Source organism: Typopeltis vanoorti, chromosome 15 (genome assembly GCF_054136105.1).
Source record: "Typopeltis vanoorti isolate ZY-2024b chromosome 15, IOZ_Tvanoo_1.0, whole genome shotgun sequence".
Lineage (NCBI taxonomy): Eukaryota > Metazoa > Arthropoda > Arachnida > Uropygi > Thelyphonidae > Typopeltis > Typopeltis vanoorti.
The window spans coordinates 37,750,530-37,770,066 of NC_143563.1; the positions used below are offsets into that span (position 1 = coordinate 37,750,530).

The following is a 19,537-nucleotide window of genomic DNA, read 5'->3' on the forward strand; positions in this document are numbered from 1 at the left end:
AGAAATTCAAACTCAGAAATGTGGCACTCTAGGAGAGCGAATAAAATCTGTGACACGGAAGCAAATGATCCCCGTTTTTTCTTGTTCCTGAATTTCTCTTCGTATGTGCTCCAAGAGTCCATCGTAGTTCAACTCTCATTTTTGAGGGCTGACTTACGATAGGCTCCGGCAATGACATGGCAGTAGATTTTCGGCAAGATTAACCGCATGCTGCGATGAGAAGATCATCGATGTAAAACTGTAGCAGAGGGATAGCACCCAGCCCAGGCGAGCACATATAACCCACATGGCGATAAAATCGAGGCGACCAGAATTGAAACAAAGAAGGAAGGAACGGATGGAAGAAAACCGATAAAGAATAGATAAGTACTCTCACTTGTTCTAGCCCCTTTTGAGAATTGACTAACAGTGTTAAGAGAATGCAACTTAAGATTTGTAATGAAAAAAAAAAGAGTGAAAAAAAAAAGAAGAACTAAGATCTATGTAAATGACTATGCTTTTAAAATGAACTTTAAGAAATTTCAGTTTGATAAAGATTCGGTTGTAATTAATACGAGAGAAGTTATAAAATGTGTTAAATTGCCTTATTGTCCAATTGAGCTGCAATTATGAATGTATTATATGTTGAGTTAATGAATTTGTTAATACTTTGATGTCAATGCATAATTGTTTTTAAGAGTGAGAGAGTGAATGAATGAATGGTAGAAGTTTAACATTAGATTTGATAACCAATTTAACTTGTATGGCATTATTTTGAGTTTAATAAATGTATTGATTTCTTACTTACAAGTGTTTCTGATCATTATGACTGACTCTGACCCTTCATAAAACTTCGAACCTGAGAGTGTGTGTGTGTGCGCGCGCGCTCGCGCGGGAATACCCCAATTGAAAGTAGCAGGGCACGAATGCAAATAAGATAAAAATAGCCAGAGAACCCAAGTTTCTAAGAATTTAATTTACATTGTTAGTGGCACCTAATATTCCATGATTATCCTAAAGGCAGAGTTTTCTCTAACCTTAAGGCCCAGGCTGGCACAGATAAAAATAAATTTGCCTGAGTGACCAGGATAACTCATGGAATTCAGGGAACGGGTAACTTCTAGTGGCCCCTTAAGAGTTAAATTATGTAAGAAAAGGTATAAGAGAAGCAAGACTTAACGTTAAATTTAATATTGAGGAAGATCACGTGACAATGACGCAACCTACTTAACAAAGAGGTACATGCAATAGAATTTGATATAGCGACTGAAATAAGAAAGGATACAGTTAAATAAATTGCCCCGATATATCAATATCAAGAATACATGGTCGCAACACTATGTGCTCTTAGCATTCAGGAACGTGTTAGCTGAGCTAATTTCAGGTAGTATGGTCACTTAAACAGAATGGGAGAGGATAGATTAGCAAAAGTGCCTTAGAAGACAGAAATATAAGATCTGATAACGTTGGAGTCATAACAGATTAATTTGGTGGAAGGAAATTGTCGACATGCAGTTAGCAATGATGTAACTTTTTCATGTAGTACTATCGTGATATCCTGTAAATCTGCTGAGGGTACATGTCAAGAATTTGACGACGATCATGTATTCTATAGATTTCTAAATGTTATGAATCTATAAGAATTTGAAACTATATGCAATTTTGATATCTTGCTACACTATTCACTTAGCTCAAAATCATATTTTGGGCTGAGTGAATAGTGTAGTCCAGTGTTTCCCAAACTGTGGTCTGTGGAACCCCTGGGGTCTGCGAGTAATTCAAAGGTGGGGGGGGGGGGTTGCGGGATAGTTTATTTTCATACTTTATCTTATCATGTTGCTCACACCTGGCCTAATTGATAGGTTCATATTCTTCTGAATATCTCCATTTATAACATCATTGCATTGTCATAAATGACACATTTAGTGTTGTAAAATTGTAATTTATTACTTCCTTTTTATGATATGTAAAATATAAAAAATTTCCATTTTGGATTTTATGAGGGCCGCAGTGAATTAACATTTGCTACGTCTGCGACATCAAAAAGGTCGGGAAACACTGGTGTAGTCTATAGTTGTTGGGATACTGTCAAGAATGAAAGATCTCTTTTGCAATGTAATTTCTTGGTTTAAAGCAATAACAGAAGATACTGCTTTAAATCAAGAAATTACATGGCAAAAGAGATGGAATTTCTTGGTTTAAAGCAGTAACAGAAGATAAGTATTACAATAAGGGTAATAGGAGACAAAATGCAAATAATTTTCTATGTTAGTGGGTTTGTGGTATACTTGAGTACTGATATGATGAATCAAATGATGGTCAAATTTAAGAAGTTTATGAATTTATTTTCTTCATATTCAGAGAATTTTAATCTGTGGATCAAACTTATTTTTTTAATACACAGACCATCATCCACATATCTACCATAGTAAGAGCTGCTAATGGATAGAGAAGGAGATAGGATTTGCATTTCCATAAGGTCAAGAAAAAGTTCAGCAAGTAGACTGCTATGTTTTGAACCACAGAAAGAATTTTTGTAAAAGCAGTCATATTTAAAGAAATTTTCTGAGACTTTTATTAGTGAGAGGATATCTGAAGAAGGTAATTTTTTACATTCCAATAAGTTCTGGGTCACATTACCATTTGTATACAGAGAGGAGGTATTGCTGTTAGATTTGTGTTCTGCATATGATGATATTTTAAACAAAATGGCCAGCAAACTATCATGTTGCTGGTTTGCCATGTATATAAGATTTTTTTTTGTTCCTGTTATTCTTCATTTTCAGTTCTTTTAAATTCAGTTTTCTCAATTAAATTTTCATTACTGGTTTTAGTCACATTTTTTTGGCTATCTGATAAGCATTTTTGTGCTCAGTTATCAGTTCTTTTCTTTCTTTTAATTATATATTGTCTTAGTTCTGTTCAAGTACCTGTACCAAGCACTATGGCAGCTTTATCTTCAAAAAATGTGCAGAGGTATGTCAAATTAATAACTCTTAAATAAATCTCATTTAATTAATCTCTCTTTTAGCATAGTTGTGATAGAAGGGCTGCTTCACTGTCAAACAAGCTTTACTTTTTTTAGTTTGAGGTTCATAAATTAGTTCATAGCATATATACACTACTACCAATAATTATCCGGACACTTTCGTAATTTACAATTGATACCAGCAAGCGAATCCTGATATCGGGTATGTCCACCATTGGCTTGGATCACCTTCTGCACCCTTTGAGGGAGGTTTTCCTCCAATGTGTGGTAGACATCAAGTGGAATTTTTCTCAATTCCTCCATCAAACCAGTACTGAGTTCAGCAACAGATTGAGGACCTCAATTGCTGCTCCAATTCGTCCCATAGGTATTTGATGGGGTTGAGGTCAGGACCTCAGGCAAGGGCAGTCGTTTAGCACCCATCTCTTCAATACATTCCATAACAGCTGCAGCTTTGTAGCATGGGGCATTGTTGTCTTGATAGTAACATGGGTCTGTTCCATAAAAATTCTACAGTGTAGGCAGCACCTGATTATCCAGAATATCGAGGTACTGAGCTGCCTTCATGGAACCACAGACAAACCAGTGGTCCCATTCCAAACTAGCTGAATACATGCCACACCATTACTTCTCCACCACAAACTTTACTGTGGTAACAATTATTGGTAGATAATGTATATCAGACAGATAGGAGTTTGCTATTTAGCTAAACCAGATTCTACTAGAAGGTACAATAAAAAATATAGTGAAAAAACAAAGAACAAATTTAAGTTCATTTTCATTTTAGTGTCAGGTCAGAAAATACAAGTGAATTAATGTTTAAATTTTGAAATGTTATTGTTAGCTTAAATTAATGTCACTTAATTTAAAATCTTCATAATAAACTAAATGCATGCAAATAACTACCATTAAAATATAAAATAACCCAAAAGTTCAAGCATTCAGTCAACAGTGCAGCCGGACAGCCAATGACAAAAATTGAGACAAACGAATCACGAGTATAGTCAACATGGGCTGATACAGCTGTGGTTAACAAGCCTACTTTCTAACTGGATGGGGACCCAATAATGAATAGTTGGAAGAAACTGATATCAGTTTCTTCCAACCAAGAGCAATGAAAAGTTGCACAAAATTGGACCATATAAGAAACGAAGATATCAGAAAAGAACTAGATATTTGCGATCTAAATGAAAAGATCAAGGAATATAGAGAGAAATGGAAAGAACATCTATTTAGGATGGAAAGATATCGGATACCAAAAGAAGTAGATAAATATAGACCAAAGGGAAAGAGAAAGATCAGCTGCAAGATGGAAAGACCAGTGAAGCAAATGCCTAATCCTTGAAAAGAAGAACTGTATTGTTTTGAAAACCTTTTCACTTGGCACCCTTATCATATACCTTTTCCACAAAACTTAAGATACAAATTCTTATATTCCCATGATTTGATTATTTGTCTTACAGACAATATCTGATCCTAACACCTCTACTTGGCTTGAACAGATATTGTCTGTAAGACAAATAATCAAATTCCCAGTTTTCTCTCCCACAATTTTTCTTAGTCAGAAAGTTTCAGAAATGTCAGAAAGGGGAATATTGGTAAATAGAAAAGCGATGTCAAAACCATATACCAGTATTACTTAAAACTAAAGTTTGAATTAAAAGTTTGACGTGGATGGATTTTTTTTTTAATGTATAAAATGAAGCAAGACCAACAAGAGGGAAGTTTTTGTTTCTGACTGGTAGAGTTGCTATTCAATAATAAAAACTCTTCCCTCTTATCCTGATGCTTCTAGCATTAGTGTACAAAAACTATATTATCACCTCGGTCCCTCAACTACCTTTGCACCTTGTACTAATTATCCATCCAATTTTGTCATTTGGGAGACTAGATTCAGCATTTTGTCATTCCTACACTCTAGTTTCCCTGACTTTGCTCTTATACACTCTTAGTGAGCAATGCTGACATTGATGATGTCTGTAATGAAGAGATTAAACATTTTGGAACCAGGACTAAAAAGTGGCTATTAAACCTATACAACACTTGCCTCAGATCCCTAAGGATACCAGCTACCTGGAGGCATGCCAAAATGGTGGCCTTTCTGAAACCAGGGAAAACTCCAACAGAAGCAAAAAATTACAGACCTATATCGCTACTCAGCAACCTCTTTAAACTCTATGAATGATTAATTTTGAATAGGCTACAACCCCTAATCGAACCCCATCTTATTGCTGAGTAGGCTGGTTTTTAGACCAGGCAAATCCTGCACATCACAAATTCTCAACTTCACTCAATATATAGAAAATGGTTATGAGCAAAAAACTAGCCACAGGAGCAGTCTTTGTAGACCTAACTGCAGCATATGATACCATAAACCATCTCACAATCAGAAATAAAATATACAGAATAACTAGAGACCATCGCCTTGTCCTCCTGATCCAATCACTCTTAGAAAACAGACGCTTTTACGTGGACTTGGGGGGGGGGGGGTAGGAAGAGCCGCTGGCACCTCCAGAAGGCTTCCCCCAGGGAAGTGTGTTATCACCATTACTTTTCAACATCTACGTCAACGATCTCCCCATCTTTCCAGGAACTCGAAATTTTATATATGCTGATGACCTTGCCATAGCTACTCGATCAAAAAATTTCAAGTCTATTGAAACTACTCTTTCACTTGCCTTTAATAGTCTAACCACATATTATAATGGTGATAACACACCTCCCCGGGGAAGTGTGTTATCACCAGTACTTTTCAACATCTACGTCAACGATCTCCCCATCTTTCCAGGAACTCGAAATTTTATATGTGCTGATGACCTTTCCATAGCTACTCAATCAAAAAATTTCAAGTCCATTGAAACTACTCTATCACTTGCCTTTAATAGTCTAACCACATATTATAGCAGCAATCAACTAAAACAAAACCCACTGAAAACCCAGACTGGCCTTTTCCACCTTAACAATAAGGAAGCCAACAGGAAGCTACAGATTTCTTGGGAAGGCTCTAATATAGAACATTCCTGGAACCCAATGTACCTTGGTGTGACTCTTGATCGCACCCTCTCATATAAAACACACATAGAAAAAACAAAGGCAAAAGTGAATGCAAGAAACAATATACTAAGAAAGCTTACCTCCTCCAAATGGGGTGCAGACCCTAGCACACTGAGATCTTCTGCCTTGGCCCTTTGCTATTCTTCTGCTGAATATGCCTGCCCAGTATGGTCCAGATCCTGCCATGCTGAAAAACTTGACCCAGCATTGAATGAAAGCTGTCGCTTAATTACAGGATGCCTGAAACCAACACCATTAAAAGACCTGTATACTTTGGTTGGTATTGCACCCCCTTCAATTCGAAGATCTATATTCTCAGCTGATGAAAGAAGCAGACAAATGAATGATGAACGCCACCCACTATTTGGCCAGACCGCAATGCCCCAAGGACTAAAATCGTGACATAGCTTCCTGGCAACTGTTGAACCACCTAAAAACCTCCCAGAGACAAGACTTCAACAATGGCTTGCACTATAACCTAAAAATAATACTGGTATTCCAACAGCCGAACATCTTCCACGTGCTGCCCACTTGGACTGGCATACTTGGAAAAGCCTCAACAGGACACTGCAAACAAAACCTCATCAAATGGGGCTACCTCGCTAGCCCAGATAACTGGGAGTGTGGGACAACCCAGTCCATGGAACGCCTTCTTTCTTGTCCCTTTCTTCCATCACCTTGCACAAAAGAGGACCTTATATCCTGCAAGATACTGGAGGAACATCTGACCATATTTATTGTATATAAGTTATGTATAGTTTCCTTTTTTTTATATTTAATTATTATTCCCTGTATAATTCACCTACCAAATTTAAGCTGTTCTCATTTGTAATGTATCCTAATTTGTTGTAAATAATATTGTACCACTTACTTACTATTGTACCCCTTGTGTTTGGATACGAAATAAGTAAGTGAGCAATGCTCCTTGAGATGTCAAATCCATTTATGTACAATTATATCAGCATTATAAGTCCTTCTGTCCATAAATAGTCTGTAGGTCTTTAAAAAAATAATAAAATAAAAAAAATGCACACCATTCTTTCTGCACAAGACCATGCATTGACTCAGTTTCAATGCGGCCCACTCTCTCGCCCTTCTTTTTCGTTTGCCACAAAACTCTTTCATACATTCTCTCATAATATTTTACACCTTTCAAATCAAAAGTGCAGGAAAACAATCTATTCTTTCATCCTTACCTGAGAGCATGGCTAATAATAATTTTCACACCAAGTAAGCAAGATTTAGCTGTGCTTTCATTAAATACTCTTCTTATCATATAATCACCATAAAATTTTTTCTCCTTGCTCTCTTTCTCTTGCTTTATCACATATTCCTGTTTCTTATGTTGCATGTTTCTTTCTCTTCTCTATCAAATCGCTTGATGTTTCTACAATCATGCAATCTTGAGCTCTGTCCGGTGAAGGAGTCAACATAGGAGTAATTTCTTCCATAAGATCATTCTCCTGACCTTCCATTACCAATCTCAGTGACACATATTCCTGCCTCTTGCCAACATTCTCCACTCTTCTATTATGTGTTCCATTCTCCTCACACAAATGGCACTGATTCTCAAAACATTTCCTACATATTTGCTCACCAGTCTCATTTTTCCTTCCACAAATTTTTCACCTTTTGTAATGAATACATTTCTCACACACTGTCCCAAACAAAATCTTACATATTAAACTCTTGGAACCATTGTTCTATTATGTACAGGCATCATAGTGACAATATCTAGTATAAAACAAAATATACAACTTTTAATCCAATATTTCATCTCTGTCATAAAGCCCCCATCTGGGATACAACATAAAAACTGTAATAGTGCATACAAACCACACAAGAAATTAGTAGAAAACATCAAATTGGAAGCCTAATAAAAAAGATCCACTAGGTAGACTTGGTTGTTTTGTTTGACAGGAAGTCTGAGAATTACCGTTTTCCAAATGTTGGGAAGTTTCACACAGCATCAACAATGAGTCTTCAAACTACAAGGTAATCGTGTAATAACATTATTATTACATGAGTATTTCCATGTAGTCTGAAGACTTGCCATATTGATAACTGAAATTTCCAATACATATTCTTAACATCACTGTATGAAATATTACAACACATGATCTAATATTATCTCAGGTACTCTTCATATCTTCATAATGAAGATATGATCTTAATTCCATTTTCATATTTAATTAAATTTGGAACTACACATTAATCCTTTGCATCCTATATTAAAAATCATGCTACGTGGCTTGAATTTATATCTGGTATTTAAGCTGTGGAATTATCTTATACTATGATTAAAAAACATTCAGATTAACTCCTCCACCCACCACTATATGAATCAAAAATCAGTACTTCCCAAATTTCATTGATAATGCTAAAGCATTCAGGAATATTCAATGAAACTTAATACTATTCAAATTTTAGGAAGCTTTGTTTTTTTGCTATCCAGATTGTGTCTCCTACCTGCTTTGTATTCTAGTAAAAAAAGAACATTAGAGAACTTACAATCTGGAAATAATCAACAAGATCTTGTCTTTTCTATATGTTATGATGTTTCCAATTTTCCATTTCATTTTACAGAAAATGTTTTTCTCGAATATATATCCTGAGATTTCTGAATTCCAGGTATTTCCAATGGAAAATTTATAAGGTTTTTTGAAGAACTAGGCTAATCATTTTGCTTAAGTTGCAAGAGATTTTGTAAATAAATTTTATCTGGTTTTACTTTCTTCACACAATATATATAATTTTTACACGAAAGTTAATTATCTTCATCATATTATTTTCCTATAAAAGCATTTAAATTTACATTTTTGTCACATCTACAAAACAGAAATTTATTACCTTTTCAAGTTGCTAAGTTAATTTAATAACATTTTATGAAAAGAGGTTATTAAAATGTCAACAAAATGATTTCTGAAGATTTTTGAAACCTGTTACCTCCAGCTATTGTAAGTCTGGAAAACAGCAATAATTACAAGTCAAAGCTAACAAGCAATTTGCGCTGCAGCTAATTATGAAAATACACCATTTACTTTCAGGAAGCAAAGGATTAACATGAATTGTATTTTTTCAAAATGTCAAGGTTTATTATAGCATCTCAGTGTACAACAGAGATTAAAAAAAAAGCCTAATTAAGTAAATTAAATTTTAATCCCCGCCCAATTTATCCCACAGCAAACCTTTCCCTGTCTCTAGATCTTGAACGGGATCGGTATGCAGGTGAATGGCTGCTTGAATGAGAACGTCGTTGCCGACGACGGGATCTGGAGTCATGTGAACTGGATCTGGCAATAAAAATACAAATAATTAAAACATCAAACTAGTTTTAATGCATTATTTTTTTTAAATTTAATATTATACAATCATACTTAATAATAAGCAAGTTTAAAAAATATTCACAAGAATTAAACTTCAATAAGAATAACCATATTTTACTATAAATAATTTTGGATGAGTTTTTTTTACAATTTGTAACAATAAACTTCCACAATAAATGCAGTAACAAACAACTTAAAATATTTTTAGGAAGCTAATACACAAAATATGGTCAACTCACTATAATAAACTTGTAGCGACAGACCACAGGGGTGTGTGTGTGCACACACACAATTTGAGTGCATTTTCTTTAGAATACCACTGTGGTATTTTGTTAAAGTGAGTGAACTGTATTACTGAGGGATACTTTCCCAAGTACTATTTTAAAAGATGGGCATGTGAAAGAAAAATTTATCAATTTACAGATGTGCTTCAGTTTTGAGACTAAGCTACTGGTTTGATTAGAGTGTTTCATTGGACAGTAACATGACTTGTTTGTTTTTTCCCCTTCTTGGGAAATAGAGCAAGATAAGTGGAGAAAAGGTAAACAGGAACCTATTTCTTAGGCCCACTGAAAAACCAGAGACAAAGACTGATTGGTTCAAATTATAGCTTAAGCAGCTAGGACCGCAAGGCTAGTGTACTATGTGAGTACAGTGTTAATTATCTGCAAAACCCAAGTTTCTAAGAAGTGGGGGAAAAGCTTGCTATTACTGCATGAGACCAGCTAACTCATTGTCAGTTGACAGGATTCAAATCAAGTCTTTCCAAGCAAAAGACAAATCTCACAATAGTCTTTGTATCTAGTTGTAAGCATTTCAAGGCGCTTGACACTGTGGGTGTTAAGCGCCTTGAAATGCGCCTAACACCCACAAAATAAAATAAAGGGTGTGGGGAGGGATGGACTTACTACTGACTGTTTTCAAAAGGAGTTTGAATCCCATTTAGGAGTTGTCCTATATGGATGAGATTATATGTAGAAACTTCATGTTTATTGACAAACCTTCCCTAGTACTTCAATGTAACTCCTCCTTACTAATGCTTCATCATCTAGTTGTCATTCTTTCCTGGATTTATGCTTCCACTAAATTCTTCTCTTTCCCAATGAAACTATAAACCAAATATGAAATATTCTCTATGACCTTCAACCTGGAACATATCCACTTACCTTCCTTTTTTCAAATTTTTTCTTTTAAATTTAAAATAGTGTTCATGAAGATGCTTAATTGGCATTCTTTGTTCTATAGTTTGCTACTTTTAAATTTGTTTAGAGCAATTTAACCCAATAAAATTACATTAATTTTACATGGTTAAATTAACACAAAGTCTTTTAAAAAAAACTTCACAATTTTCCAAGTATGTCTTATCTGCAACTGTGCAATAATATGTTTCTTCAGAACAAATCCATTATTGCAGAGCTGCAAATGAGACATACTTGAAAAACTGTGGAGTTTTAAATACTGTGTAACATTAAATGCACATTTTGTGAATGCAAATCAGTGTACTACAATGTGAGTGACCGTGGTGACTCTACATATTATAAAATATATACACGTTTACACAAGAATATTATTTAATTTGCCAAATATTTCAGTCTGAATATTACAGACCATCTTCAGTGGCTACATAGGAATAGTTTTAAAAAACAAGGTGGAATACAAACAATTGATCATTCACAAATAGAATGAGCAGCATGATGTCATATCACTAAGTATTAAAACAGTAAACATTTTTTATCAGAGTCATGATTAAATTAAAGATATTAATTCAGAAATTCATGTAATAATCTTAAATAACATTAGACTAATATGGAAAATTTAAAAAAAAATTAAATAAATAAATAAAAATAATAATTAATGTGTTATCCTGATTAAACTTTCCCAAATTTTTGATACAGATATACAGTCATTACGATTCAAGTTAGGACGTTGAAGTAAGGCCTCCATACTTTCTTTTAATAAACATTCAAATTTATAGCGACATCTGTGTAGGAGGCGAGTCTTGGACCAAAGGATGTTGTGGCTTGTTTCTATTCCATGCTGAGCTAATCCAGATTTCTCGGGTTTGTTGTGTTGAATGGATGATTGATGCGCTGGAATTCTTTTTTCTATAGAGCATCCATTTTGTCCAAAGTAGGAAAGATTACAGTTACACGGAACTTGATACACACCAGGTAGAGACATAGTTGAGCGTTTATCTTTAGAAAAAGGAAAATGGGTGGATAATTTGTTAATAGGTGTATAAGTGGCTGTTAAATCATATTTCTTCAGAATTCTTGAGATTGATTCTGAAATCCCGGAAATGTAAGGAATTGGAACTCAACGTATTGAATCTTTGCTGTTCTGTGTTGGATTGTAAGAATCGAAAAGATGTTGTGTACTCTTTTCGGAGAAGCCATTTAGTTTCATGTGAAGTTCTTTCTGTAATAAATGAGAAGTTGAACAATTAGTTTTGGCTCATCGGATTAAGCATTTTATGATTCCTGTTTTTTGACAAGGATGATGGGCAGATTCTTTGAGAATATAACGACCTGTGAAAGTTGGTGTTCTGTAAACTGTTGTTGTAAGAATACCTGAAGGTGAACAGATGAGGAGGACGTCTAAAAATGATAACTTGTCTTTTTCAATCTGCATGGTAAACTTTATACAAGGATGTAAGGAACTGATACTGCTTAAAAAGGAAGGTAAGGAGTCTCTGTTATGAGGCCATACAGCAAAGATGTTGTTTATAGATCTAACCCAAAAGGATGGTTGAGGGAACATAGATGAGAACAGGATTCTTCTAGATGGTCCAAATAAAAGTTGGCTAGACCAGGAGAGAGTGGACTTCCCATGGCTGTTCCTTCCACTTGGTTGTAAAATTTGTTTTGACATAAGAAATATCCAGTGCATTACGAAATCAAATAACTTTATAATGTCTTGTGGGAAGATGTCAGCAAGTAATTCTAAAGTCTCTTTGAGAGGTACATTTGTATATAAATATTCTATATCAAAGCTAACCATAAGATCTGTAGGTTGTAATGCGATATTTTTCAATTTATTTAAGAAATCTGAAGAGGAATTTCTTAAATTCAACCAACAATAGGGCGAAGAGGAATATCTGTCTTATGTATTTTAGGTAGACCATAAAACCTAGGAGGCCTAGCAAAATGAGTTTTTTGCCTTTCAATCATGTCTATATCCAAACTTATGACCTCATCTAGCAGGGAGTTTAATTTCTTCAGTTGTCAGTTGGATTGTGATTGAGTTCTTGGTGTGTTGAGCGATTTCGAAGTAAAAGGGAAAATAATTTTCTTCTATAGTTTGAAGAGTCCATAATTACTGTCGCTTTCCGCTTGTCAGCTTTAGTAATGATGAGGTGACTGTTGCTTTTTAAGGAATGTGGCGCTTTCTTTTCAGAAGGAGATATGTTCAAAGGAGGAAGCTTGGCTTTAAGTAGCAAAGAAGCAACTTCTAGGCAGAGAGCATTAGCTTTTTCACTTGAAAGATGAATGAGGTTCCGTTCGATGTTAACTAGGAAAGCTAGGTATGGAATCTTTTTAGGGACTATAGAGAATTCATGTCCTTTTGAGAGGATGAGTATTTCACTATTAGTTAAAGGGCGACCGGATACGTTGACGATCCAATTATCTGGAACGGCTTGATTTGTTTAGAAACAAGAACATCATATTTGTGGTTTAGATGTCTATTCTGTTTTTTATACGAACGTTGTCACATTCAGAACTATGTTTGAAAGATGTGGTTCTAAGTTTGTGGAGATATAGGTACGGAGATCAGAAACTAGATGAATGTTAACAGCCAGATAATGTTTAGCTGATCATTTTTAAAACTATTCCTATGTAGCCACTGAAGATGGTCTGTAATATTCAGACTGAAATATTTGGCAAATTAAATAATATTCTTGTGAAGACGCGTATATATTTTATAATCCTAATGTCACAAGTATCTTTAAAGAATCAGACTCTACATATATTCAGTTGATATTTTCCCTGACCACATGCAAACAGTTATTGTAATCCTTTCTGTAAGCAATTCCTATATGATTTCAAACATTTAAAACAAAACAGTAATTTTGACTTTTCAGTCAGAATAAATACAGGAAAGTGCTTCCAAAATTATAAATTCACTGCTTTGTAGGTCATGCACGTTTTTTTTTTTTTTTTGCATTATAAGCAACAATATCAGTTCATTTTATGTAATGTATTTTCCTTGAATTATATAAATAAACTCTTTGTTCTCTATGACTTTCTGCAGTTTTATACAAGCAATGAGTCCTTTGACACTTTGCGGGTATCACATTGTAATAATAATAATAATAATAATTGCATTTCAAATCTTCACAAAATTTCTTTAGCTTAAAAGCAAAATTGTAGACAGGGCTACTGTAAACTGCAGAGTTAATGGTAATATGATGGATATGCTGGAAAATGCAGAATTTTTTTTCCTCAAATAAAATAAAACAAATTCAAAATGAAATATTGAATGTCATATGACACACACACAGCACAACTGTTAAACAGAAAGACATAAGATCGGTACAGACAATGCTGTAATAAAGTAGTGTAAAATATACACTGTAATAAAGCACTCACTTCTCATTTACAGTAATGAATAAATTCAAAAATGGTGGTTAAGTTCATAAGAATGCACAACATTTACCCAATCTCTAAGAATACTTAAAACACAGGCAAACCCAAGTCCCATCCAAATAAAACACCCTCATACCATTACTGAACCTCCACTAAACTTAACAGTTCAAATTATGCAATTCTGCCAGAACTGCAACTTATTAAAACCTACATGTAGATTTATGATTACTGTCCATACAACAGCATAGCAATATTTTGTGTGATATTTATCAATTTAATGTCAGATGGATTATATATACAAGTATATAATGAAGATCTAGAAAAATGAACATTACTTATGGAAGGACCCAACACATTATGTTAAAGGCAAATAAACATTGCTTCTTTTCCATTCAAGAAATTTGTAGGATAATCAACTCTCACTACGAGAGCTTTATTACTTTAAAGTTTAATGAACTGAATGAATTTAATAAATGGAAAAAGAGGCAAATAAGTGTTGCTACTATTTTTGTATATCAATTTATACACTTCTTCAGGAAAGTTTGTTAAATGACATCAGACTTTTACAGTATCAAAGTAGAATGGAATCAGTGGTTGAATTCTTTTCAGCAGAGTATTTTAGTCACCACTTGCATAATGTTCTGTAGCACAATGTCCCATTACATCTAGCTAGTTCACTATCTACTATCTCCCAAGAGGAATTTAGTCTGTATATTCAAAACTGTGACTGAGATACAAGTGAATAACAGTTGTATATGATACACAGAAAATATACAAAATCTCTGAAATGGAACCTAGACAAACTAAATATTTCAAGGGAAAAAAAAAAAAAAAAATGCCACCATAGATCTGTTTCTTAATCACAAAAATAACCAGACAATTTCACAGCTTTTCTATCTGTTTCTGTATTTGCCAATATGTAATTGCAACATGTTTCTCCCCTATTACTCCATTGCATTTTGTATTATAGTAGCACATAATGCATTCTATTTTCTAGAAATAAGCCCAGAAGTTTATAACTAAATGAACAAACTTTTGAAACCTAGCAAACAGTTATGTTTGTCAAATGGATGTATGACACAGAACACTTCTTTTTTATGGAAGGGAAAAATTCAAGTTCCAGTTTGTTTACATAATTTTATGCCAAAAAAAAAAAAAACTGCTATCTGAATTTCAGATTGGCTATCTAAGCCTTACTTGAAATAAATAATAAATAAGTTCTTCCCAACACAGATGGAATGAATGTAAACTAGTTTTATCTGACAAACATTCAGCCATGAATATGCATAAAATAAAGTATCTCTATTTATGCAAATTATACTTCAGCTTACAGTACTAAAATGTTGTTACTGATATACGTATTGTTGAGAGCTTTAAAGACTTCTACTTTAGAAGTATTTCCAGTTGGTGGTTTAGAATTAATTGAAATTGCTGCATGTATGTATTATGTCAGCTGCATTTCTCAGAATTCCATGGAGATCTTTTTCTGTATTTGCCATGACCAACTTGGATATGAAATCAGGAACTACAGCAAAATTGAAGCCTTTAGATAAAATACTCAGTTACAGCTTGTGAGAGAACATGTGAAAATAAATTAATGACTTTATTAGTGGGTAGACTTGCTTGGTAGTATATTCTTATTCAATAAACATTTAAATTTCTTTTTCAAATTTTAATAATTTTTATCTGCAATTTGATATGTTTTGAAATCAATCCAAGTCCTAAAGGTCAACAGCCAGTTGTGAATGATAAGAATACAAACTTATTTCTGATAACTCTAATCTGATATTGATATTGACAATTCTTTCCCTTAATAAGGCAAATGCAACCATAACTCTAGATCTGAATGATTACAGAAACAAGTTGATGGGCCTACCAAAAGATAACAGCTACAGAAGTTTAGAAGATACATAATTGAAGCACTTGTAATAAAAGAAAAGAAATGACTTGATCAAGGGACATCTCTGAAACTATAATTATTTATTAAATGAGCATATCTATTCTTCAACCAACAGGCTGTAGGTTCAAATTTTGCCCTGTGTGTGTGTGTGTGTGTGTGTGTGTGTGTGTGTGATATATATATATATATATATATATATGAATTTCATCATCCAGTGTGAGACCACTGCCATGCTCATTGGGAGCCTGAAATGGTTTGAAAAGGTTCCCAAGTTTAATCTCTAGAGCAAGGTTTCCAAGATTATGCAAAAAATAAAATAAAATTTAAAAAATATATATTTAATAATAACAAATAGAAAAAATCCTTACCCACCCATTGTACTATAGGTTTACAACATATGGGTGACAGTCATAAAAAATGCATAAACTGTGTAATTTTTTTAATTTATTTATTCTTATGGCAAAAGCAGCTACAAGTCAATAACCAGTCCAGAAAGCCAATCCAGGGCTTCATCTGTCAACTCATGGATGTCCTGGAAGCCGCCACCACCATGAAATTGGCACCTTGGACAGTCATTCACAATATGAGTGATCTTCTGGGCTACAGGGGAACAATCACAATAAGGGTGGCCTGATAGTCTCCATTTATGCAGCAGGTAGCCACATCCACCCTGGTTAGTTCTGATCCTGTTGATAGATGACAAATCTTCCTAGGAAGGGCAAAACCAGGCTGTGGAGCACAGGGATCTTCAACAGGAAACCATTTATTGGAAGATTGTTGGACCAGTGTACTCACCACATGTCAGGTGTTAATGGTAAGGCAGCTAAAGAGAGTTCGTCCAGTGTGAGACCACTTCCATGCTTATTGGGAGCCTGAAGTGGCTTGAAAAGGTTCCATGTTTGATCTCTAGAGCAAGGTTTTTTTTTTTAATGACAGAAGCTAATGGAACTACCGCTGACAACTGCCAAGAAGCATACACCACCTTAAGATAAAACTCCCCCCCCCCACTTCTCAAAGGCAGATTAATGTTACATCTTTGTTGTTGAAAAGAAAGAAGTGAAAATACAATCCTTCATACATATACATAGTGAGTGAATAAATATTTTTATTAAATCGGCATTTCTAGGACAGTTATGCTACTTTTTTTCTTGAAAATATTTTACACATAGCCAGTCAATCATAATTCCTTGTCCACTAATTTTTTTTCACTGGAATTTTCATAAGGGTTTCACAAAAAATCATGTAGGGTTCTGCAGTTTTCAATTTCAACATATGAACAGAAAGAACACCCAGCCATGGCCACATCATTTTCACCTTTCCTAGCTAATATATGTTATATAGAAACTTTTGAAGAGATGCACACTAATCCTAAAATATGACTACCTTCTGTCAGTAATATTTTCCTTGTCTGCCCAGGGTCCACACAAACACACAACAGTCTCAATAACTTCTTGAATAGTTTAATCAGTCACCAAACAAAACTGATTAGTTTTCATAAAAGAAAAAATTCCACACTAGAAGATATTTACATTCTATTTCTCACCCCTGTCCAGAAATGGGGCACAAATGAAAGCATTTATCATAAATGCTCCTAATTAAAACAAAGGAAAAAGAAATGGATTATCTAAAAGAAGTGTTTGTAAAAAAAGCTATAATCTAAAAACTATTAATAGTATTCTAAAAACCACAAAATGTCTCTACAAAAATGGAGGAAAACATGGATTACAAACATGTTATTTATCAAAAAAGCCACAGATAAAACAGTATGACCTCGAAGTTGCCTTCAAACTCTATAAAAAAAAATCAGACCTGGCTTATCATAATACTAACAAAAATAACATGCAACATGGGAACAAACAAAAATGCCATGCACTGAACTTTAATAACTATTCATTATAAAAATTATGGAAACAACTACTGTGTTGTTAGAGTAAAATTTCAGTTTAATCTTCTTCTGCAGCTTCTCCCACTTAAGTGGGGTCACTGTTTGTAATGAGTCTCCTCCACACCTTCCTGTCTTGGGCTGTCACCACATCCAAGTTCTTCATCTTCAAGTACTCTTCTACCAGCTCCCTCCATCTCTTCTTTGGCCGCCCATGCTTCCGCCTTCCTTGCACATCCATCTGCATGACCCTTCTTCCCACATATTCGTCCTCCCTCCTCATCACATGACCAAACCATCTCAACCTTGCCTCCTGTATTTTCGCTCCTAAGTTCATAACTTTCACTGTTCCCCTGACATAGTCATTTCTCAGACGACCCTTTCTGGTCACACTGCACATACACCTAAGCATTCTCATCTCTGCTACTTCCATCTTGCTGATGTTATTTTTCCTCAGGGCCACAGTTTCTATAGCATATGTCATAGCTGGCCTCGCTACTGTCCTATAAATTTTGCCTTTCAGATTGATCGGCACCCTCTTATCGCATAACACTCCAGCCATCTCCCTCCAGTTCCTCCAACCCGCTTGTATCCTGCATCCCACTTCCTTCTCAGCTCCTCCATCTTCTTCCACTGCTGAACCTAAGTATCTAAAGTCTCTCACCTTCCTGATGACATTTCCTTCCAGCTCCAGATCTGTCTCTTGGCTGCTGCCGCCCACTGCGCAACACATATACTCTGTCTTACTTCTGCTCAGTCTCATACCTCTCTCTCTCTCTCTTCCAGTACTTTTCTCCATCTTTCCAGTTTAGTTCCCGCTTCTTCTCTTGAATCTACACACAGCAAGACGTCATCTGCCTACAACATTATCCAAGGTGCATCTTCTCTCATCTCCTCTGGTACCATCTCTATCACAATATTAAACAGAAACGGACTTAATGCTGACCCTTGATGCAAGCCAACTGTTACTTGAAAACTTTCTGTCTGTCCCAAACAGGTCTGAACACTTGTCTTCACATTTCTGTACATTTCCCGTACCAACCTGCCATATTTCTCCGGCACCTTCTTCTCCCTCAAACACCTCCAGACTTCTTGCCTTGGCACTCTATCGTATGCTTTCTCCAGATCAATAAATACCAGATGTAGCTCCCTTTGTTTCTCTCGATATTTTTCCATCATCTGTCGTAACCCAAAGATAGCATCTGTTGTTGATCTACCAGGCATGAAGCCAAATTGTTCCTTTGCAATCTCCACCTCCTTCCTCAATCTACCATCAAGAACCCTTTCTAGGATCTTCATTGGGTGGGACATCAACTTTATTCCTCTGTAATTTTTACAGTCTTGTGCATCCCCTTTACCCTTGTAGATGGGAACAAGAGTACTCTCCCTCCATTCCTCGGGTATATTTTCCAGTTGGCAAACTTTCATGAACAGGTCCCACAGCAGGTAAATTCCCTCTTCCCCCAGTGCCTTCCATGCCCCCACTGGAATTCTGTTGGGGGACACCGATTTTCCATTCCTCATCCTCTTCATGGCCTCCGTCACTTCCATTCTACTTATGTTCTGCACCATCCCCTCAGAAGGCTGCCCATCTCTTCTGTGAGTCCTTGTATTTTCCTCATTCAAAAGTCCCTCAAAGTATATTTTCCATCTGTTTCTTATGTCCACATCCCTCCATAATACTCTTCCTTCAGCATCTTTGATCTGCCTCACATGTAAGATGTCCTTTGCTGCTTTATTTCTACATTTCACTAGTTGGTAAATTTTTCTCTGTCCTTCCTTTGTTTCTAATTGATCATACAGATCTTGATATGCCATGGC

The 19,537-nt window shown here is 35.1% G+C and overlaps 1 protein-coding gene across 1 annotated transcript in view; it reads right to left on the reverse strand.

Moving 5' to 3' along the window:
• The window catches only part of LOC150098640 (uncharacterized), a 134,874-nt gene that overhangs the window by 22,447 nt on the left and 92,890 nt on the right, over window positions 1-19,537 (reverse strand). Inside the window, exon 8 of the mRNA XM_090405833.1 lies at window positions 9,211-9,315. Coding sequence (XP_090261959.1) covers window positions 9,211-9,315 — 105 coding nt within the window. The remainder of the gene's footprint in view (window positions 1-9,210; window positions 9,316-19,537) is intronic.